The sequence below is a fragment of the Rhinolophus ferrumequinum genome, chromosome 6 (assembly GCF_004115265.2).
Source record: "Rhinolophus ferrumequinum isolate MPI-CBG mRhiFer1 chromosome 6, mRhiFer1_v1.p, whole genome shotgun sequence".
In the NCBI taxonomy this organism is placed as follows: domain Eukaryota; kingdom Metazoa; phylum Chordata; class Mammalia; order Chiroptera; family Rhinolophidae; genus Rhinolophus; species Rhinolophus ferrumequinum.
In genome coordinates, this window is record NC_046289.1 from 35,061,299 (window position 1) to 35,084,589 (window position 23,291).

General features: G+C 41.1%; 1 protein-coding gene across 1 annotated transcript; it reads left to right on the forward strand.

Annotated features, from left to right (window-relative positions):
* The first annotated feature begins 176 nt into the window (after positions 1-176).
* GPR135 (G protein-coupled receptor 135) lies at positions 177-22,907 on the forward strand. Its single transcript, XM_033107102.1, has 4 exons — positions 177-3,361; positions 17,874-17,940; positions 22,098-22,191; positions 22,865-22,907. Exon 1 carries the CDS (start codon positions 1,003-1,005, stop codon positions 2,452-2,454), a length of 1,452 nt encoding a protein of 483 aa, XP_032962993.1. The 5' UTR covers positions 177-1,002; the 3' UTR covers positions 2,455-3,361; positions 17,874-17,940; positions 22,098-22,191; positions 22,865-22,907.
* The last annotated feature ends 384 nt before the right edge of the window (positions 22,908-23,291 follow it).

Sequence of the window (23,291 nt, forward strand, 5' to 3'; positions counted from 1 at the left end):
TGGAGGAAGTGAATGGATACAAACAAAGATAGTTAACAAGTAAAATTCCCAGGTCTTGGTGATTGGACATGGGCTGGTGGTAAGGAAGAGGAATTCATCTACAAGGAATCCTGTTTTTGGCTTGTCAGCTAGATGAAAGGTGGTGCAATTTTCTGAGATACAAATCCTGTATCAGAATCACCTACGGGGTTTAGATTCATGGGCCCATCTTCAGTAATCCTGGGAGTCAACCAGTGAATGTGCATTTTAACAAGGGCCCTAGTCAGTGGTGTTCTAAGTGTGGTCCTCAGATTAGCAACACCATTACAACCTGGGAACTTGTTAGGAATGCAAATTCTAGGACAGGACCCCAGACCTACTGAATCTGAAACTCGGGGGTTGGGCACAGTCACTTGTGTTTTAGGAAGCCCTCTCTGTTGCATGCTCAAGTTTGAGAACACCTGGTTTAAATTATTCTGCCCCTCGAATTTAAGATCTCCGGATTTGGATCGTGTCTTCACTTCAGCTTCTGGACTCCTTCTCTACTTGCACATGCCAGAAACACCCACAGGGAACAAAGCATCGCCCCAAAAGGCCTCTCTGTAGGGCATGTGTATCCAACAAGAGAGCCTGAGTATGAATCCTTGTTGAATTTGGTCATTTACATGAGCGCCCACTCCCGCTTGATCTGGCCAGGCAGTGGTCCCTGAGGAGGCCGACTTGAAGCCCAGGCCCTAGGCCGTGTCACCTCGGAGAGAGGTAATGTAGTGCGTCGGCTTTTCGTAAAGTACTTGGCCGGCGTCCCGCCCCGCGCTCCTGCGTAAACACGCGGTTCCCTCGGCAACGCCTGAAACCCACGTCAAAGGTTCTGCCAGGTCTTGGGCGACAGCCATCCCTCCGGCGGTGCCCGACTCCTGGCAGCGGCCTCTCTCCCCGGCCCGGAGCCACCTCCGGCTTGCGGCCGCCTCCCCTAGTGCGGGATGAGCAGACCCGCGGCCGCCGCCGGGCCGCCCGCCAGTGACCATGGCCTTGTCGGGCAGCCCACACCCCGGCGCCCCCTCCCCGGCAGGCACACCTGGCGGGACTTCCTCCGAGGTGACCGGGGCAGCAGGGCTATCCTTCAGCACCGTGGCTACCGCGGCGGCCGCGGTGCTGGGGAACCAGAGCGACGGGAGCGGAGGCGACAGCGCTGGCGCCTCGGCAGGCGGCGGCCTGGGCCCGCACGGGGCGACCGGGGCAGCGGGGAGGCCGCCGCAGGGCCCCGCGGCGGCGCCGCTGCTGCCGCACGGGGCGGCGGTGGCGGCCCAGGCGCTCGTCCTCCTGCTCATCTTCCTGCTGTCTAGCCTGGGCAACTGCGCGGTGATGGGGGTGATTGTGAAGCACCGGCAGCTGCGCACCGTTACCAACGCCTTCATTCTGTCCCTGTCCCTGTCGGACCTGCTCACGGCGCTGCTCTGCCTGCCCGCCGCCTTCCTGGACCTCTTCACGCCTCCCGGGGACCTGCCGCCCGCCGCCGCCGCGGGACCCTGGCGCGGCTTCTGCGCCGCCAGCCGCTTCTTCAGCTCGTGCTTCGGCATCGTGTCCACACTCAGCGTGGCCCTGATCTCGCTGGACCGCTACTGCGCCATCGTGCGGCCTCCCCGGGAGAAGATCGGTCGCCGCCGCGCGCTGCAGCTGCTGGCCGGAGCGTGGCTGGCAGCCCTGGGCTTTTCCTTGCCCTGGGAGCTGCTTCGCGCACCCCGGGAGCCCCGGGCGGCGCAGAGCTTCCATGGCTGCCTGTACCGGACGTCCCCGGACCCCACGCAGCTGGGTGCGGCCTACAGCGTGGGGCTGGTCATGGCCTGCTACCTACTGCCCTTCCTGCTCATGTGCTTCTGTCACTACCACATCTGCAAGGCCGTGCGCCTGGCGGACGTGCGCGTGCGGCCCTTGACCACCTACGCGCGCGTGCTGCGCTTCTTCAGCGAGGTGCGCACCGCCACCACCGTGCTCATCATGATTGTCTTCGTCATCGTCTGCTGGGGGCCCTACTGCTTCCTGGTGCTGCTGGCTGCCGCCCGGCAGGCCCAGGCCACGCAGGCCCCCTCGCTCCTCAATGTGGTGGCTGTCTGGCTGACCTGGGCCAATGGGGCCATCAACCCTGTCATCTATGCCATTCGCAATCCCAACATTTCGATGCTCCTGGGACGCAACCGGGAAGAGGGTTACCGGACTAGAAATGTGGACAGTTTCCTGCCCAACCAGGACCCGGGCCTGCAAGCCAGAACACGCAATCGCCTTCGAAACCGCTATGCCAACAGGTTGGGGGCCTGCAGCAGGATGTCCTCTTCCAATCCGACCAGCGGGGTAGGAGGGGATGTGGCCTTGTGGGCTCGCAAAAATCCAGTTGTACTTTTCTTCCGGGAAGGGCCACCTGAGCCTGTGATAGCAGTGGCTAAACAACCTAAATCTGAAGCCGGGGATACCAGCCTCTAAGAAGGGTTGGGATGCAGAGCTTGTGAAGGCAAATTTTTTTAACTGCTTCGTTTAATGATACAGGATTCTGGGGGAGAATCGTGCATTTCATAAAGCCAAACACTGAAAAAAGAGACAGGGGAAAGCTTACCACTTCCTCCAAACAACATACAAGAAAATGTCTCCTTCAAAAGTGCCAAAAGGAATGTAAAATGCAGATTAAAACAATCTTAAACCACACAACCAAGCATTGTGAACTGTAAGTGCCAAAAAAAGACTAAAATAAAATTAACAATTACTGAAAAGCTCATATTACAAGAATCACACTGTGAAACAAACAAACAAAAATCATTGAATGCAATCGGTATTTGTTCAAATACATAGAGTTTCAGGAAAGAACGGAGACCTTCAGAATTGCTTGAAGTCCCCCCTAAGTCACCAGCATTCAACAAAACTTCAGATTTCTAGAACTTGCGCCTCTGAACTTGCACATGTTTTGGGTGCTTAGGTTACGAGCGGAAAATTCTTATCCTTAACACACTTTGGTGCACTTCTTACACACCCCACCCCTCTGAAATCTTTGTGGGAAATTTTAAATTCATATCCCATTTAAAACCATTTTAAGATTTTGAAAAAGTGGTTTATTACTACAAAATTCAACCACCTGCAGTATGAAAATAAAGTATTCCAAGATTATAATTAAAAATTAATGTTCTTCCCTCAAAATTATTGGCTTTGGCAAACTTTGAGGCTTAACCCTTACTCTGACATGCTATTTTTGTTTCTAATAATTTGGGGGATGCCACTCTCAGAATGCTTTCACGTTTTTAAAAAATAACTTTCATAGTAGAAAATCTTTGTCTTTTGAGGTCAATTGATTTTTGGATGCTGCCAAAAATGTAATTTGAAGTCAAGTTGATTGCATCAGGTGAGTAATGGCACTTTTTTATATATATACTAAAATGAGAGCTCTATAAAGTAACAAGGTTTCACTTTGTTATGTAGTTTTTAACTAACTGAAGATGTTTCCTAAGAGGAATTCTAAAAGTATTTTGAGAAGTGGCCCCATTCTTGGAATAACCATAGAGTTTTCCAAGAGGATCATACTCTCCTACATTTGGAAGTTTGGTTACATTTTTTTAAATAAGATCATTGATTTATAGACATGACTTACCTAAAGTAATGTAATCCTTATTAGAAAGGGAGAATAGGTATAGAATTATTATATTAAGTAGGATATTAATAAGTCAGAAAGGAACTTCAAGCTAGAAATATCTGCAGAAAATGTGTAAAACAAAGATGCTGTTTTAAAAATTCAAAAGCAAAATTCAGGATTTGTGTATGTATAATTTCTCACATTAAATGCCACTGTACACTTAGAATTTTATGAGATGTTTTCTCTTTTTCTTTCCTCCATCTTGCCCCTCTTGTCTTTGATATTTCACAGCCTTGATTGAATAAGTACTTTAAACTAGATGTGAAACATCAACTAACATATAAAGATTTCAATGTGAAATAGCCACCTTTTTTCCTTGTAAAGTATTTAAAGATGTTTATTGTATTTAAATTTTTCTATGATAGGTGGGTGTATGTCAGTTTGTAATCAAAGGTGGGAATATATGATTCATGTCGGAGCTAAAGATGTTTTAAGTTTTCTTTTTCTCAAGGCATCATCACAATCAGAAGTTGATAAATTATTTGTATATATGTTGCTACACTCAATGTAGTACAAAGTAGATGAGATAATCTCTCCTCTTCAGTCAGTACTTGTTATATACAGACGTAATGGAGCTGAACAAACATTTAACAGATATCTACAGTATTTGCCCGTTAAAGGCAAAAAAGTTGTATATTTTTTTAACATTGTAAGAAAATGGAAATCATGTCTGGATTTAGGGAGAAATGATGAAGTCTTCCAGTTGTGAAAGTTATCACAAAATAGGAATTCAGTGAACAAAAAGCAGAAAAAGAGTTAGAAATCTTAGGGGAAGGAGGCGAGCGCATTACAAAATAGGGTATTGCCTGGGACAGAGAATTGAAGAAAGGTATTTAATAAACATGTGTAATAAATAAACATGACATGGAATAAACCTGCCTGGTGAGTGGAGGGAACATCTGAGAGATTCAAAGTGACAAGCGGTGGCATGAAGGACTTTAAGGCAGAAAAGAAATTCCCCCCTAACTCTTGGTAGGGAGTGGTAGGAAGCTTTAGGAAAGGATGGCTGGGGAAGAGACTGTTCTGTTAATGGCTCTAAGAGTTATGATCAGCAAGAAGAATAGGAGGGGAAAAGAGAAAGTTGTCAATAAGTTACTGAACAATTGAGACCGTTGTGTGTGTTTATTTCAAGGCTGTACAAATAGTCAGTGGTAGAACTAGGATTTGAACCACAGTCTTTCTGGCCTCAGAGCACTGTGTTACCTTCACTACCCTGTGTTGTCCCCACAAAGGTCAATGGATAGGGAAACTAAGTATGAGAAGTTGTGATACTGTTGTCGTCATCATCATCTCTTGTTTTTATTTCCTGCTTTACATAGGGCAACTTCCTGGGTACTAAGGCTACTAAAAGGTAGAAATCATAGTACCTGCCTTAAGAAGGCTTATAGCTTAATTGAGGATTTTGTAAAAATTGCCCATAATCAGGACTCTTTAATTTACCTGTGGGGAAGAAAATGTGCAGCATTTTCAGAAGTGATTATCAAAGGAGATGGATTTGGAAGCAAAAGACTTGTAGATGAAGGCCAGCTACCAATCTGGTTTAGTTTGAATACTCAGAGACAAAAATTAATCACATGAATAAAAGATGGAGAAAGACTGACTGTCCGATAAATATAAGACTTAGGCCTTTCCTCATGCTGAGTGAGTACACAATTTTAGGGAATTTGTGGGAAAGGGGGGAAGAGAAGCTATGAAATACTGGGATGTGTTAAATATGGCATAATACATAAAGGCCAGAATGTAATCCTTCGTATCTCATTCTGCTCCCAGCTTGAGTATTTCATTTGAATTACAATAACAGCAACAAGTCATATTCAGCACAGTACATACATTAGCTCTTTTAATCCTCAAAGCAACCCTCTGAGCAAGTGCTATTGTTATCACCCCTCCCCCCACTTCACAGATGAGAAAACTGAGGTGCAAAGGTGCTATGTAATTTGCTTGAAGTCACACAGGGAAGGAGGTGCTAGACGTAAGATTTGCACCTAGCAGATTGGTGCCAGAAGTCCTGTCTTAACCACTACATTGTACTGCCTCTCTAATTTGTAAGACAATGGGAAATCTGGAAAAGAGCCAGAGAAGATAAAAACAATAATCAAAGGGATAGGAAAATACATATCACAAAATTTAAAAGAAAGGATTTGTTTAATTTGGAGAACAGCTATATAAAATGTGTGTTTAAAAAATATTTGAAGAGATTCTTAGCAATTATTTATAGATATCCCAGTCCTGAATCACCCCAATCATCTGTCTTCTCTATTCCTGCTTCAGGGCAGTGGCACACAGCTGGAGAAAAATTATAGAGTCAGATCAATTAGTATCCTCTGCACCTAGAATCCATAGCCTCACGTGGGCCCTCCACCCTGCCCCAAAATCTGAACCTCTTTTCTTGTCAGCTCACTCTTTCTGCCCATTTTAGTGACCCTTCAAACTTTCTGACTCAAACTTTTAATTGACCTTCCCCTCTTGGAAGATAATCTTTGCTTCTGCTTCACCAAGAAAATAGAAGTATCAGACACATATATCCTCATATTTTAGCCACCAACAGTAACAAACTAAACTGGATTTGTATCAGTTCTCATCTCTTGTCTTTCCAGTAGTAAAGAAACCAGTCCCCTCTCCAGCCTCAGGAATCTCATGCTGTCAATTATTTCCTTTCCCCGGTATCGTTAGCCTTTCCAGCTGAACCAAATCCCTTCTATGAGCACTTCAGCATGCTCTAAGCTCTCACCTACAAGGGAAAAAAAGCTTCTCCTGTCCCTCCACCCCTTTTCTCTCCCTCAGCTCCCTCCCTTCAACTAACCTTGTCAAAAGAATTGCCTGCACTTTTACAGCCGATCTAAAACCTAATCCAAGGTTTTCATCATGCAAGAAAGTCATTTTTGTGCAACTCAAATTTTCCTTACTCCCCTATTCCACCAGATGGCAGAAACTTAAGATGGCAGCATCCAGGTTCTAGGGGATTATTTAGCACCAAGGCAGTGGTGAGCATTAGTCTTCAGTGGTCATCCATCTGTAGGGGCATCCGCTCCGCATCGATCAATCTGTCTCCTGTCACATCCACAGCTTGCTGCGTGATTATCCCCACTCAGTCCAAGAGGACCTAACTCTAACATTAGACCACTTGAGATTCCTCTTATGGAATAGCAGTGAGGAGCTCTGTGGACCCACTCCCCAGTGAAACAAGCGTAACTGGTGAAAATTATTTAAAAAGCAACTATTTGAAGTCTTTGGAAATTGTCCTAAGAGCATACAGCAAATGAAGAAACATTTACTCGAACTATATTATAACTCAGTAAGAACAGCAGGAATCAATGGAATTTGAATTATAATCTACTCCGTCTCCCTGCTCCCCACTCAGTGTGTCAGAAGCTCCACTTCAGGTAAGTACAGCAAATAGTACTGGGCTCCCTCTTTCTCCATTTCCAAGTCAACGACTGTGGTATCTTCCTGGGAGGAGCAGGCCTTGAAAACTTCTCATCTTTCCAGGTTCAAGTGGCAGAGGCTAAATCCCAGGAGACTGTAGCCAAGAGGATGGGCATTCTGGAAATATACTAAATATCTACTTAGTTTTCTCCTTAGTCCTAGGATGTAGCTCTTCTTTTAGGGCATCACTTTCATTCCCGAGGTGCAGTCTTTCCATTGCCTTAAATGAACGCCGAGGTGCTCAGTGAAATCTCTCCGTTCTGGTTGGACTGTAACTCCAGCATCATCTCGTCCAGTGTCATTTCAGGAATCTTTGTTCATCTTCCAGCCCCTCTCTCCTGGGCCTCATGGCAATTTGTTCTACACATGCACAGCTCAGCTCTATTCCAAGGATCTATGGGGAACCTCCATGCAGACTTCTGTCTCTATCACATAATATCCTTTTCTCTGGTACTCTGGTCCACAAATTCCAATTACTTCAGCTGCCTTGAACTCTGATCTCTACATTCTCATCCTGGGAAGACCACCATTTTCTACTTTGGCTCCACCTCCCAATGTCAAAGTCTAAAAAATAGCCCCAGGTAGAATGATGAGTAATTTATAAAATGCATAAGCATATAAAGCATGATGTATGATGTTTGCACAGAGTAAATGGGCAATAAATCCTAGGTTTTATTATGAAATCTATATACTGATATGAAGATATATATATATGTGTGTGTATGTGTGTGCGTATGTATATATATATGTATATATATATATATAATTTTATTTAAGAGAAAGTCCATTATACAATAATATATTTAGAGTTATCTCATTTTTGGAAAACAAACTTGCATTGGAATAAATCTGACAGGATATCTACCAAATAATATCACTACTACCAAATAATATTTTCACCAAACTATGTAATTATAGGTACTCTTCGGTTGTTAATAATTTATTCCATTATATTTTTCAAAATAAGCATAAGTTACTTTTAAAAAAAGAAAGGTAAAGATAAACCACAAAAGAGCTTCTTAAAGGGTCTGTGTTGAAGGAGAGAGGGGCAAATCCCTCCTCCTGGCCTTGAAAGGAGTGAAATCATTTCCGTATTTACTGCCATTGGCCCTCTGCTTTTTCAGGCCTGTTTCCTGGAGGTACTGCCTTTTCTACCCAGCAGCCTCTGAGTGAGGCCTGAGTTACTGGCTTGAGCCCCTGAAAATATACCAACATAGAAACACTTCTGAGTTGTGTGTCTTAAGTTAAAAAAAAAAAAAAATCCTGGAAAAAATTTAGTTAAGCTATCAGCCAGACTTATATTTTACTTTTAATCATATTGTTATATTATGATTAACGTACTATATCAAGGATTCAGGTACGTTTTATATCCAATACCCTGTCTTATCCTCTGCACACATGAATAAAAGATAATCTTATCATACAAGGGCAGACAATTACGTTCGCGAACTCATCCTAGAAAAAGTGCTACATACCTCATTGCTGAATATCACCGCGGTCACCCTCGAAATACTCCCCTTGGGAAGCTATGCACTGACGCCAGCGCCTAGTCCACCCTTTAAAGCAATTTTGGAACTCTTTTTCTTGAATGGCTGTCAGAGCTGTCGTTGTATTACCCTTGGTGTCCTGAATGTCATCAAAATGTCTTCCTTTTAATATTTCCTTGATGTTGGGTAAAGAAAGAAGTCACTGGGGGCCAGATCAGATGAGCAGGGAGGGTGTTCCAATACAGTCATTTGTTTACTGGCTGAAAACTCCCTCACAGACAGTGCAGTGTGAGCTGGTGTATTGTCGTGATGCAAGAGCCATGAATTGTTGGCGAAAAGTTCAGGTCGTTTAACTTTTTCACGCAGCCTTTTGAGCACTTCCAAATAGTAAACTTGGTTAATTCTTTGTCCAGTTGGTACAAATTCATAATGAATAATCCCTTTGATGTCAAAAAAAGGTTAGCAACATCATTGCAACAAGTTCACTAACTTAATTGTCACACCCTGTAGCACTACCTTGGTCCTGACTGTTCCACCTTCAGCTGGATCTCCCTGTATCACTGCTTAAGAAAGCACAAAGCCACCAGATTCTAGCAATTGTTATCACATTCATTCATGAGGTTGAGTTGGCTGACCTGGATGACTAGCATCTCACCCAAAAATTTGGATTTTGCTCAATTTAATAAGGCTACCTTTCCTGTCAGAAGAATATGCTCTCTGGTCAAAAGTACAGAAATATCTCTACTAGATTTAGACAAAACATGCATCTGCCTAATTTAATATGTTCTCAAGGGTCCCACTACATGGGCTGATTTAAAAGTTGCCAGTCAACTTGTTCTTCTTTCTCCAGGGAACCTAATAGTCAATTTAACTGAGAAAAAAAATTTAACCCAGTTTTATACTCAGCTACAAAGACTACAGACAAGTTAAAGGAGAGGCGGCACAGAGTTCACCACTCACTGGTAGTGATTAAGGGCCTGCCGATTTCTGAATGTCCGAGATCCACAGGCAAGTACATATTATCTTGGTAGCACTGCTACTTATACTCCTACTGTGAAGGGGAAAAAAATTCAAATAGCATTTTAGCTGCGATTTTAAAGCCTGAAATACTATTCATTCCCCACAAGGAGGCTCCATTATCAAGTCCAATTTTCTAAAAGGGAAAAGTATCAACCATTTTAAAAGGAGCACATCATGGTGCATTAAACTGTCATAATCTTAAATGCTTTAGCATTCTTGATTACAGTTTGGTTCTCATTTTCATATGAGAAGTAATGTATCATCTTAGTGCTAAGCAAAGTTAAGGCAAATGTATCATATAGTAAATCGATAATTTAAATTAAGCTAAGAATACAGAATAAGACAGAGGTTCTTTTTGGGGGGAAGATGGTGGGAGTTCGATAATTATAATAAAAAGAAGTTTCCTTTTGCTTCAGTTATTAAATTTGATCCAATAGTTGTCACAGAGATTCAACTTTGGCTTTATAGTCAAATAAGAAGATTAACCTTTGGCTGAAATTCTTTCCCTTTATAGGCAAAACATTATTACTTGCTTAGTAGCTCTTTGCCTAATCAATAACACATATGGTCATGGCATTGCTTTAATATGACTTTAAAATTAAAGCAGTGAATACTTCTTATTGAATGATGTAATATCTTACAATATTGGTAATAATATTTCTAAAGGGTCATAAGTTTATTTGAAGCATTTAAATTGGAAATATAGACTAAATACATACTAAATAATTTATATAATTAAGATGTTTTTCAATTTTTGATGTTAAAACTAGATGTATGATATAACACTGTTTGATGTTAAAGCTTTTTCTTTTACCTCCTCAGTTCTCTAAAAAAATAACTTAGCATAAATATGACCAGTGCTATAAGTGTTCAGTTAACTTTATGTTTACATGATTTATTTCATACTATATGATGTATATATAAAATATATCAGGGCAACTGAGAAATAAGGCAAATTTCTTTATATGGAAAATAAAATTAGGTTTGTAATTTGGGAGTTTTAGTCTTCTAAGACTTTATTCTTCTTTAGGGGGTAGGATTTTGAATGTAGCTAAGCATTTATTGAGTGCCTCCATTAGGTCTTTTGCTTACATTATTTCATATCTGTGGGCTAGATATTATGTTTGCTTTCTATAGATGAAGAGACTGAGACTCAAAGAAAACTTGTTTAAGATCACGTGGCTAGCTAAACAACAAGTGGCATTGGAAGTACTGGTATTGGAACGCACAGCAGGGGTGGATGGGAGGACAGGTGGGTAGGGATGGAGTTTGGGGAGGCTAAGGAAGAAGCAGATTGAAATGAAATGAGGATAGAGTTTTATCTGGGAGCTCATCAAAAGAGTGATTTATATCCCTTATCAGGCCTCTCGTCCTCATCAGCTCCTCTGCAGCCAGATGGGTCCCTATGTTTCCAGTCAGTTGAATTTAAGCATCAATATTATGCTTGAAATGTAAGAGTGAGATTGACTTCCTATGATAACTTTTAAAAATGTTTACTGGGTACCCAGGCACCCAGCTCTTGAATGTCCCGTCACTTTTCCTAAAGGTCAGGACTGTACCTCACTGGCCCTGCTAGTAGAATAGAGAAGATTTGGGGGCCGTGTCTCAGGGCAGCCGGAGCCAGGTGGTCAGGATCTCAGACTCACTGATGCTCTCCATGCACCTGGAGGGCCCTGGTTTCCTTGGGGACGCTCAGGCTGCCTGAATAACTTCACATCAGAGTCAAGAGTGGATTCTGTTTTAAATCAATAATTGGGATAGATGCAGACAAAAGTAATCTGAAATTAAACACAGAATGTTGTATTTAGCATGAAGTGGATAACCAGACAGCCTATCAAAAAAAAAAAAATCAAATACTCTTGTGTACCAAAGCATTTATGTCGATAACAGAGGTGAACTTGAAGTCAATGCTGTCAAATAAGTTCTAAATAGATTCCAGATTTGTTCTTTGTCTTTGGTGCCAAAAGGACTAATCAACTTTATGTACCTACAGTTTACCTTTAAATGATCAAACTGCAGGTATGATAGGCAAAATATTTATCAACCAGTATGGCATGGACATAGACGCTGGCTATACACCTTTAAATGATTTTTGGTTTTTAAATGCATCTTGAATAAATATTTACTGAATAAATATTTACCCTAATTATGGGGAAACTGGTAGGTCGTTAGCATGGAATGAAAACGTCCCCTTGGTCCATTAAAAACTAAGCTACTCCTTTGGAAGATAGAGTTAGTATGGGCAAAGGAGAGAGGACATTCCTCCTGAACAGATTCTTCACTTTTGGAGAACTTCTCAGCATTTCTAAAATAATGTGTTGTTATTCTGGTTGTTGAAAAGATGTAGAGGATACAGTCTGCAAACAAATGTCAGTTTGCTTAGTATACATCGAAATACCGGTGGTCATACTGTGAGACACATGGAGAAAAAGGTCAAAGGGTGGAGGCTTTAACTGCTGGCTTCCCCAAATGGGAAAACTTAGCTGTGCTTTTGGACTGCATTGCAAATGACCCCAAGTTCTGCAGGAGGCAGCATTGCTCTTATACAATGGGGAAGAAAGAATAGGTTTGGTTCCATGTGATCTGCTGGGCATCTTTTTAGCATTCTGCTGCCAAATTTGACAGTCAAGGAACAAGTGCAGCTTCTGTCCCTGAGCAGGGGTTCAGTTTGAATAGTAATGAGGGTCAGGGTCACCTGGCTAGGGAGCCCACCTAGACCAGCAGAACTTCTAGCCCAGAGCGAGGAGAATTTAGGATGGGTGATAGGGAACGGGAGATGTTGCATATTAGCCTGCAGCCCTGAAATCAACTGCAATCACGGGGATTATACTTCACCCCACTAATTTTTCTCCTGTAAGTTTCCTGAGGAAAAGAGACCGACCAGAATCCCGAGGAAACTATACCCAGATGGAATGAATGGTTTATACAAAGCAAGTGAATCCAGGAAGGGGTGAACTTTCGTGGATGCTGTGGATATGTGGATATCTTGTCCACATACCCCTTTTTGGACAAACGTTCATAGCTAATCCCACCCCAAGAATTGCCCTCAGATGAAAGGAATTGCTTCAACCAAGGTTATGTCCACTCCCCAGGGGCAGCCCATATCCAATGACGGGTCAATGTGGGGATACAAAATTCCAGTACTCTTACTTTATTTGGGGACAGCTCTGAAGGACCATCCCAGCCCCCAAGCTCTTTTGGTATCTACCGAGGCCTTGCTTGCAGTTTCATCATGGTTCACTTGATTTTGCCCCATCCTGCTTCCTTAAACCCACACAACTTTTATTCCTGAGAGCACTCTGTAATAAACTCCCTGTATACAAATTTCTTTCCTGGAAAATATGATGTAAGAGAGTTTCCTATTAATTACTTTAAACATATGTGGAAAAGTGTATGTCTGTGACACATTTTATCAAAAATACGCTAGAAATATGCTATGCTTAAGTTTATGTTAACTATTTGGCAAACTTCAGTAAAACAAATGTAAAAATTTAGCTACAGAATAATATTTGGTAATTAGTTCTAAATCACTGGACAGGCATTCTAAACATGCTGATTTTAAGGCTATGTTTTAGTTTTAAGTAATTAATATATGGTTAGCCAAATCAAATAAACTGCTTAAGTTCTTTTCATAACATTTGAGGTTAATAAAATAAACACTAATGATGACATGCTTTCACTTTTCCATGTTTTTATCAAAAAAATTTTAACTAAGCTTTGTAGTCATGAAACACATTTCTAAGCCTAAGGTTTATTGTTTTTCAACCTCATGCTTTCAATAGTTTGGTTTAATTTGTTTAATATGACAAGTTTCAGAATTTACTAAAAATTTTGTTGAAATTTTATTTCTCTAAATGGGAGATTCTACATTAGACATCTTGAAAAGTCATTTCACAAACACATTGATGTTAACGAGGCCCAAGGGATAGTAAACGATAAAGCAAAATTGTAAAAGCTGTTCAGCATCTTTGTTTTTTTATCATAGTTTTGTTGAGAAATCATTCGCATACCATACTATTCACCCTTTAAAGTGTACAATTCAGCAGGTTTTAGTATGTTCACAGACGTGTGCAACCATTACCATATCTGACTTTAGACCTTTTTCATCACCCTAAAAAGAATTCCCGTACCCACTAGGGGGCGCTCCTCGTTCCCGTGTCCTCCCAGCTCTGGCAACCACTAGTATACATTCTGTCTCTAGAAGTTGGTCTATTGTGGATATTCCATATAGGTTTATCCGTGTTGTAGCATCTATCAGTATTTCATTCTTTTTATTGCTTTATTCTTTTCATTGCTGAATAAGAGTCCATTGTATGGATAGAACACAGTTTATTCATTTATAAGTTAATGAATGGGTTGTTTTGGGTTGTTTCACTCTTTGGCTACTATGAGTAGTACTGCTATGAACATTGTAAGTTTTGTGTGGACATATGTTTTCATTTCTCTTGGGTATATACCTTGTAGTGAAGTGTTGGATTATATGGTAACTCTATGTTTAACATTTTGAGGAACTGCCAAACTTTTCCAAAGTTGGCTGCACCATTTTACATTTCCATAAGCAGCGTATGACAGTTCCAATTTCTCACATTTACACCAACGCTTGTTATGGATTATTGTTTTGTTTTTAATATTAGCCACCCTAATAGATGTGAAGTGGCATCTCACTGTGATTTTGATTTGCATTTCTTTAATGACTAAATAACTTTCCTGTGAAAAATAATGAAGAAAAAAAATGGATGTTGAACTTCAGAAAAAAGGAAGATTTTGGCAGGGGAGACTGATAGCTGTCTCTAAGTGTTAGAATTGAGGCAGATGAACAAGGAGTTGATGTTAAACAGAGATATAGTTTAGCTCTGTATTCCATAGAGGCAGAATTTAGTTCTATGTGAATGAAATGTTTAATGACTAGGTTGAACAGGGAGGGAGTTGGTTCCCATTCCCTAGGGATAAGGATTCTGTAGGACTGCTCTGATGTACTATGGTTTGTAAATTTCTGTGACAAATTATGAAGTATATCATGATTATTTTTTAAGCCACATATATATAAGCTTGGCAAGAACATTGTTTCTAATCAAGTCATTCACACATTCATACCAGGGGGTGCCAAAAAAAATGTATACACATGACTTGTACTCATTTTTTGTTATTGGTATATATTGTTACAATTTTAATGTGTTTTTTCCTTCCTTAAAATGTGTATACACTTTTTTGGCATCCTCTGTAGGTACTCCAGAACACAGTATTGCACTAGCTGGAGCCTGTGGGGTACAGAGTATATTGCAACAAGAGAACTCTTCAGAAGCCCCTGTATTAAGTGAATCCTGCTCCACCTGGATTAGTCATGTTAGAAGCCACCAGAAAACCATGTTGCTGACTCTTGAGGATCACGTCTTTTCTAAATGCTCTCAAACCACTATTTAATAATGTCCTAAATAATCTTTCTAGAACATGGTATCATGTTATGAGATTCGCCTCTTTGAAAATCAGACTCTTTACTGTTCTAACATATCTATTAATACTATAAATAAGGGGAATGATTTAATTCCTGTTATATATATGAATGTGATGTATGTGTAATATATATACATATCTGAGTAATTACCCACTGAATGAATAAATGAGTTGTGATGATTTAATGGTAAAGGGAGTGATGCCAAAGAACATAAGCTGCCTACAAAATATGAAACAGAGAAAGAATAGAAAAATGCATGGACTTTAATTTTGCTGTAATTTACTTGATTCCTGGTTTTCCAAAATGGACATACAGAAAAGGGAGAATATTGAGCTCAACCCTTACTGAAGCTAAGACAAATGATAAAAAGGCTTAAATTTTTTGAAAAAGAATTCATATGGATTTGTTTACTAGCAGAGTTCAAAAAGGTGAATTATTAGAGATGATCTAATGTCTTGCTATGGGAGTTGACTGCTGTGGTAAGCTTTCAAATTGTACAGTCTACATACAGTTTATAAGAAGCAAATCTTGCCTTTAAAACACTATTTCAATAAAATTTAACAAGAGAGAGTAAACTCTCGCATTATCTTATTTCTCTGCCTTTATTTTCTCCTCTTTTAATTTACGACAAACATAGTGGTTTAAGACAACACGCACTTATTCTTCACTTATAGTTTAGAGTTCAGGAGTCTGAAATGAGTCTTACAGGGCTAAAGTCAAGGTGTCAGCAGGGCTGAATCCTTCTGGAGGTTTCAGAAGAGAAGGCTTCCTTGCCTCTTCAAGCTTCTCGGGATTTCCAGCCTTCCTTGGCTTAGGGCCACATCATTCCGATCTCTGCTTCCATCATGACATTGTCTTCTCTCTCTGACCTCTTTCTGCCCTTTTGTGAAGACCCCTGTGATTCCATTAGGCCCACCTGGATAATCCAGGATCATCTCCCCATCTCAAAATCCTTAAGTTCACCACATCTGCAAAGTCCCTTTTGCCATGAAAAGTAACATATTCACAGGTTCCAGAGATTAGGACCATAATTTAGCCTACCACCATCTATAATATATATTTTTAAAATAATATACTTTACATCATTTTTTTTTCCAGTTAGGTAGGTATATGTCACCAACCAACCAAACCACCAATCATCTCTTACTGATATTATTTATCTCTTGCCTACTTTCACTGCCTTACCCCTTAAATTCCTATTCAGTTAAAAGAAGAAATGAACTTTAAAAACCAGCAAGTTCATTTCCAGCACTGAATCCGGTGTGGATTCAGGGCATCGACTCAAATAAGTGCTTTTGACTCAATTGGAAAGGAGGAAAGTTGAGCTTAATCTGGTAACCTGGCATTTGAAAGGCATCATGACCACGTCCAGAGTGATATATGGATCAGTTCTGAACAGGATAGAGACGTGGGCATGTGACATCCGAGTCATAGCTGTATGGGGTGGCTCAGATTCATAGACATAGTATTTAGAGAAATCAACTTTTTTGGTAGTTTTTAAAAATTATTGCTAAACTTTTCATTGTAAGAAAATCGTAGATTCCCATGAAGTTGTACGATATAATGGAGAGAACCTGTGTACTTCTAACCCAGGTTTTCCCAACAGTAGCATCTTGCAAAACTCTAGAACAATATTACCGCCAGAAAATTGGTGCTGATACAAACAAGATACAGGACACTTTCATCCCCATCAGAATCCTTCATGCTGCTCTTCTATAGTCACGTCCATTTCCCTCCCACCCGCATAACCCCTGGCAAGCACAATCTGTCTTCCATTTCTATAATTCTGTCATTTTTAGAATGTCAAATAAATAGAATCATACAGTATATAACCTTTTAGGATTGGCTTTCTTCGTTCAGCATAATTGTCTGGAGATTGACCTAGGTTGTATATATTAATAATTGGTGGCATTTTATTGCTTAGCACTACTATTCTGTAATGTGGATGCACCATTCATCTGTTGAAAGACATCTTGGTTGTTTTATTTGGGGACTGTCAGAAATAGAGCTCATATAAACATTCGTGTATAGACTTTTGCATGGACAAAAGTTGTTATTTCTCTGGGATAAATGCCCGGGAGTGTCATTGTTGGATTGTAGAATAGTTGCATGTTTAGCATTTTTAAGAAACTACCATTATTTTGCAGAGTCGCTGCACCATTTTATGTTCCCATCAGAATGCATGAGTAATTCTGTTTCTCCCTATGCTGGCCAGTACTTGGTATTGTCACTCTTATTTTAGCTATTCTAATAGGTGTGCAGTGATATCTCATTGTGTTTTTAATTTGAATTTGCCTATGGCTAAAGATGATGAACATCTTTGCATGTGCTTATTTGCTTATTTCAACTGCTGTCTCCAGGGTGCCTTTGGTGTCACTATGAAGAGGACATGACAGCCAAGAGAGCTAGCCTCAGGGCCTGTAACCTCTGCTTCTGCAAAGCTGCTCCACTATTATTATTTTTTGTTTTACCCATTTTACATATTGAGCTTCTAAGCAAGATTTCATTTTAACAAGGTTTCCTTTGCTAAAGGGAAAACAAAGTATGATATCAACTTCATCTATTTTACAGGTTTATTTGGTAGGAAATGCCTTGATTTTTCACAATTCTAGACAAAAGCTGAATTCAGAATTAGAAATAAATACACTAAAATATATTTATATGAAAATATATTCTAAAACAACTACTTCAGCCAATACGTGCTCTTTGTTATTTCTTTACAACAAACGACTTCAGGATGGCTCTAACTTTAAAAAATGAAAATTACATCTCTCACTAATTTAAGAATGGCTCAAAGATCTCTCATCAGTAGTCTGTAACACAGTTTCCTTTCATGCAGGACCAAGCACACCAGTCATCCTTCTACATGTCAGGCAGAAAGGGAACTGAGTGTGGAAGAATAAAAAGTAAGTAAATACTTTTATCAATTTGGTTGTACTATCTTAACTAGAAACACAATATACTTGTAACATCTAACAACGATCAATCCATGCAAAATGCTTGCATACAATCTGATTTTATGATTCTATAGATTAATTATTAGAAAATAAACCGTTCCCAGGGAGCATAATCATGCTGTAATCTTGTATTCCTCGGGAGGAAAGTTCCCTTAGAGAACCCAGCATTTTTAGCCTTTTCTTTTCATACTCAGGCCCTCTTGCTTTTCCATTAAGGAGAGATGTTTTTTGAGCAAAGCCAGAAAACTTGTCACATTAAAAAGAAGAAACAATAAGAAAAACAAACCATGATGTCTGTACTACACTTTTCCTAGTAATTTCCACAGCCCAGGAGTGGCAATATCAGAGGCGCACACAAGACGGCATTATGTAGCCAGGCTGACGCTAACTTGCCAGTAACTCGCTTTGCCTCAGTGGGGCCATCTGAGGTGACAGCCTGTGGCTGGGTATGAGCCGCATCCTACCAGAGGACCGAAAGGCAGAGGTCACTCCATCCCAGCTCCCAGGGAGCAGGATGACCTCCCCCCCACTGTGTGAACCAACTGGGGCTCTCCTGCTCATCCACGTGCATGCAAACAGCTCTCCGGAGGAACACAAACCACAGTAGAACATTTTTCTCCCATGTTATCATCCATCCCTATTCTTCCTCTGGGAAATCTGAAAAGTCAAGGATCAACGGTCTGGTAAAGAGAAAATCAAAACAAAATACATTTGTGCATCTTCATTTTGTACATGTACCTTCCCCAAATACTGTGATCCCCACAGCTATATGTGCGGGCTTCATACATGGTGGTCAGAAGGCTCTCTGGAGAAGTTCCATGCTATTGGCTTGTGCGTGGTTTTCTTTTTCTCCGTGTGTGGTAGAATGAATTAGTGGGGGGGGGGGGAGTGTAATCTCTTTTGGAATATGTTTTATGGTCCCATTGGATCTCAGGTTTGAAAGCCCAAGTAAATGTTTAGAAGGAGTATTTGCATCAAGGTAGAACAGAGGCCTGCTGGCTGACTGGACCCTGGGGAAGAACTCGTGCTACCTCAGCTCATGCTTCATTGGATTCCCCTCCCCAGACCCACTCAGGACCCCAGCAAAACTGGAAGGCAGAAGCAGGGTGCTGGCCAATTTCATCTTTCCCATAAAAAGTTAACGGCATTCCCACCAAAGTCACTTTAACACCAGCCAGAGGATCCAGGGCTGGCCAAGCGTTTGCTCTTTTTCCTAGAGTAAGTAGAAGGCCCAAGCGCCTAAGAAAATGTGAGACTTGAGCCCATCCCCAAGTAAGTATGGAATCAAGGCAATTACTGCCTCCATCTGGTCCTGGCCCTTCCAAAATAAATGTGGTTGTGAGTTTTAGCAGAAGCGCTCTGTTGTTCTAAAGCAGTCTACTACCAATCTGTGTCTGTGATTCAAAATTATCTACATGTACCCACAGCCAGAGAAGTGAGACACTTCAAAAAGAATGATTAAAAACTGGGGTTGGGCTTTTACAAATATCTCATTTAATTTTCATAACCCATCTGTCAGGGAGGTATTATTCCAAGCTCCAGCTGACATATGTGGGAGCTGAGGGGTGGTAAGGTTAAATAGCTTTCCCAAAGTCACATCGATAGCAAGAAGAAGTGCTGGGAATTGAACCTAGAATTTGGCCCCAGAGGTCTCATGCTTAACCACTCAACACCACCACCAAGAAGACCCCCCACAAAGGGTTACAGGGGCTCATGGGAGAGACAGTCACAGACGGGGGACTGAGACAGAGAGAATTCTCCTCGGAGTCAAAACTTGTGTTCAGTCCTGAAGGCAGGGAAGGAGTTAGAAGGGGGAAGAATGGTCAGAGGTAGGAAATAGGAAGAGTAGCCCAGAAAGGGGAGTGGGATGTACACATACACAGAGGCAGGAGGAAGTGGGGCAGCGTGCACGGATCACTGCACTTTGGTTGAACTGAGCAAGGGAGTTGGGGGCAGAAGCAGACGTAAGAATTAAGGCCGGAGAGCTTTCTAAGTCATGCCAATGAGAATTGAATTTTGAAGGTTAAGGGAAGCCAGTAAAGGATTTTAAGCAGAGACCAGGGTGACAAGATTTGCTTTTCAGCAAGATCACTCTGTTTGCATAGTAGGGAATCGCTGGCAAGAAATTAGGACCCCAGGGTGTGGCTGCAGTCAAATGTGGGACATGAGGCTGATTAGGCGACAATCCAGTAAGAAATGACAAGGGTATAGGCTAAGAGCGTGGCAATGAGGATGGAGAGGAGGGAATCGACTTGGGAGATGTCAAGGGAAGGGTAAGGACACTGATGACTGAACGTGGAGAGTAAGGGACAGAGAGTGTCCGTGGTGAAATGGCATTTATGTGTTTCGTCCATACATGAGGGTGGCATTCATTCAGCGGGGGAAAGTGGGGTGGAAGAAGGGAACAGGACTGGGAAGGACAAGAAGCAAAATAAGAGCAATTTAGCACATGCTGACTTTGAAGTAACTTTGGGGCATCCAAATAAATATTCCAGCAGGGGGGTGGCTAAATGAGCCTGGAGCTCCAGAGCAATGCCTGGGCTGGGGAGATGGGCTTTTGAATTATCCCGTGGTATTTGAGGTTATGGGCTTGGGCCAATTTTTATCTCTTGATCCAGATTCACTCTCTAATCCTCACTTTTAGATGATGAAGCTGGGACTCCACAAAGCACATGTCTACTTTGCCAGCTGCCTCCTTCTTAGGCTCTGCCAATGGAGGGAGACAGCAGAGCTGGAGGAGAGACAGGGGTGCAAACCCCACTCCAGCCTCGCTTCTTCACTCCAGCCACTGCAGTTGATTCCAGTAGCAGCTATTGGGTCCAGTGTGCAGTTTTTCTAACACTTGCAGAACCAGCTGATCCCCACTTAGAGACACCAGCAGTGCCCAACTATGCCCCATCCTGGAGGTCCGGGTCCCACCCCATGGGAACTCTTCTCTAAGTTCTGGTTTTAATAATTCCAACCTCTTCCTTTGTTCCTTCAGCTCTAGAGGTGAAGTTGTTTCCTGTGGGTGCTATATCTTTGAGGTCCCTTTTCACCCTTTCAGTTACCCAGTTAAGAACTTTATGCCTAGTTAACAATTCTTAGTATTAATTTCTTGTGGTTAAAATAACTGACTATTGTAGGGTAAATGTGGGTACCCAAGGAAAGCATAGGGAATAATGAAAGAAAAGAGCTTTGAAAAGAACCCCGAGACCACCTACATTTGAGGGCAATCAGCCCAAGCAGTGAACCAGGGAGATGCTGGGGAATCCGGTAGAGTCTGTGTCTGCTAAGGAAAAGACTCAACCAAGAAGGAGGGAGGGAACAGTGAGACCAGCGAGATCACTATTAATGGAACAAGCTTCCCGAGAAGGTGGTAGGAGGTACCTCGTTCCTTGAAATGAAAGGAAAGGAGTGAAGGCGTGTGAGGAGTAGATAAACTTCAAGTGGGGAGGTCATGTACTGAGAGTACAGGATGTGGAGAAATTATGTGGTCTGAGGAAGGAGAAGAAGGAGAGAAGGAGGAGGAGGCAGCTTGCGATAGCATCTGACGAGGATGGAATTGAAGGCTGGCCAAGGGCACCCTGTGGGACAGCGCTGAGAGCTGTGGGAGCGGAACAGTCAGAGAACTTGAATTTCATGGGGCTCCAATCCACATAGTTGAGTGTATTTTTGTTTGTTTTATACTATTAGAGCATAGCAACCCTTTGTGTGGCATTGAAAAGTAAGACAATGGGATTAATCCAGGGAAGGAGTTTGCCAGGTGCTCAAAAGGATTGTGGGAATCAGAGAGACAGGGATTCGCATGGAGGACCTCAGGCCTCGGCTGGCTAGAAAATGAAGTGAAGCTTCTGGGGGGTGATGCACAGAAGCCTACAACGCAGTGTGAACTCTTGAGGGTGTGTACAGGGTTTGACTCTGTTCTTTAACTAAAGCCATAAAAGGAAATGTTTTCAAATGTGCTTTGGCCAGAAAGAAAAAAAAAAAATCCGCCACAGTGACTGGACACTAGCTTTAATCTTAATAAAACATGGTGGCTCATCCTTCGGTTCAACCTAATTTACAAATTACCCTTGTCAAAAGGCTTATAAATCTGCGTATCTCAATTCCTTATTTTTTTCTAGGTAAGGAACCATTCTGAGGAAGCAGTGTGATAAAGAGCTTAGAAAACTTTAGAACTCCTCAAATATGAAGAATCAGGGATATTGTTGTAACGAGGTAGGTCTGCTTTGAGAACTATTTTATTACTTTAAATTTTCTTAGGGCTGAGATCAAGTCTGATAAGCACTTTAACTTAGGCAAATAATGATAGTAATGAAATAGTATGCCACTGCAAAATACACTAAGTGCCCAGGCTTCCAAACTTTTCCAATTATTTTCTTGTAAATGCATTTTTATGAGGGTATTTTCCCCTTAGGACAGAACATAATTTTTAAACTTGTATTCACTCCAGCCCTATAAATTACTGTTTCACCTTAATGTTGGCAAGTAGTGATTTATTTTAGTAAAATTGCTACTTCACTAGGCATACTTTACTGTGTGTGCACTTCCCTGGGGCACACAAGACTTTTTTTAGCATATTGTTTGGGGAAGCATAAAAGCTATTAAATTCATATATTAATTTATACATGAATTCTTAGTTAACTATGATTTGTCACATTTTTCATATAAAATAGCTGTTATATTTGCATTATCCATAAGCAACTAAAATACACAACTATTGGTAATTCTTATATTTTTAGAATAGAGCTTTATTGTTGCTAAATATCTTCAAATTTATCTTTTTCACTTTTGCAATTCTGATTATGAAAAGGCATGTATAAATGTGATATCTAAGACTCACCTTTTCACTGACATGGAATTAATTTTTTTTTGTTTTTTTTTTTTTAAGAAGGGCGCAGCTCAGAGTGGCCCATGCGAGGATTGAACCGGCAACCTTGGTGTTATTAGTGCCACACTGTAACCAACTGATCTAACCCGCCACCCTGACATGGAATTAATTTTAACCCTTCTATCATCACAGATTTATCAAAGAATGATATTGGAAAAATAGTCAAGCTGAAATAGGAATGGTTTTCTTTAATTCAATCATGGAGGCATTTGAAAATAAAATGTATCCAGAAAAATATATGGAATAGTAAATGTAGTAGAAAATAAAGAAATATTAAATGGTTTAAGGTGGAAAGGGGCCCAATACCATGAATTCCACCTACTCTATCACCTGAAGTGTCAGAATTATAACATTAGGGACTGTGATGGTGAACATTGTAGGAAGCTTCACAAATCCAATAAAAAACAAATTACTTGTAGAAAAAACA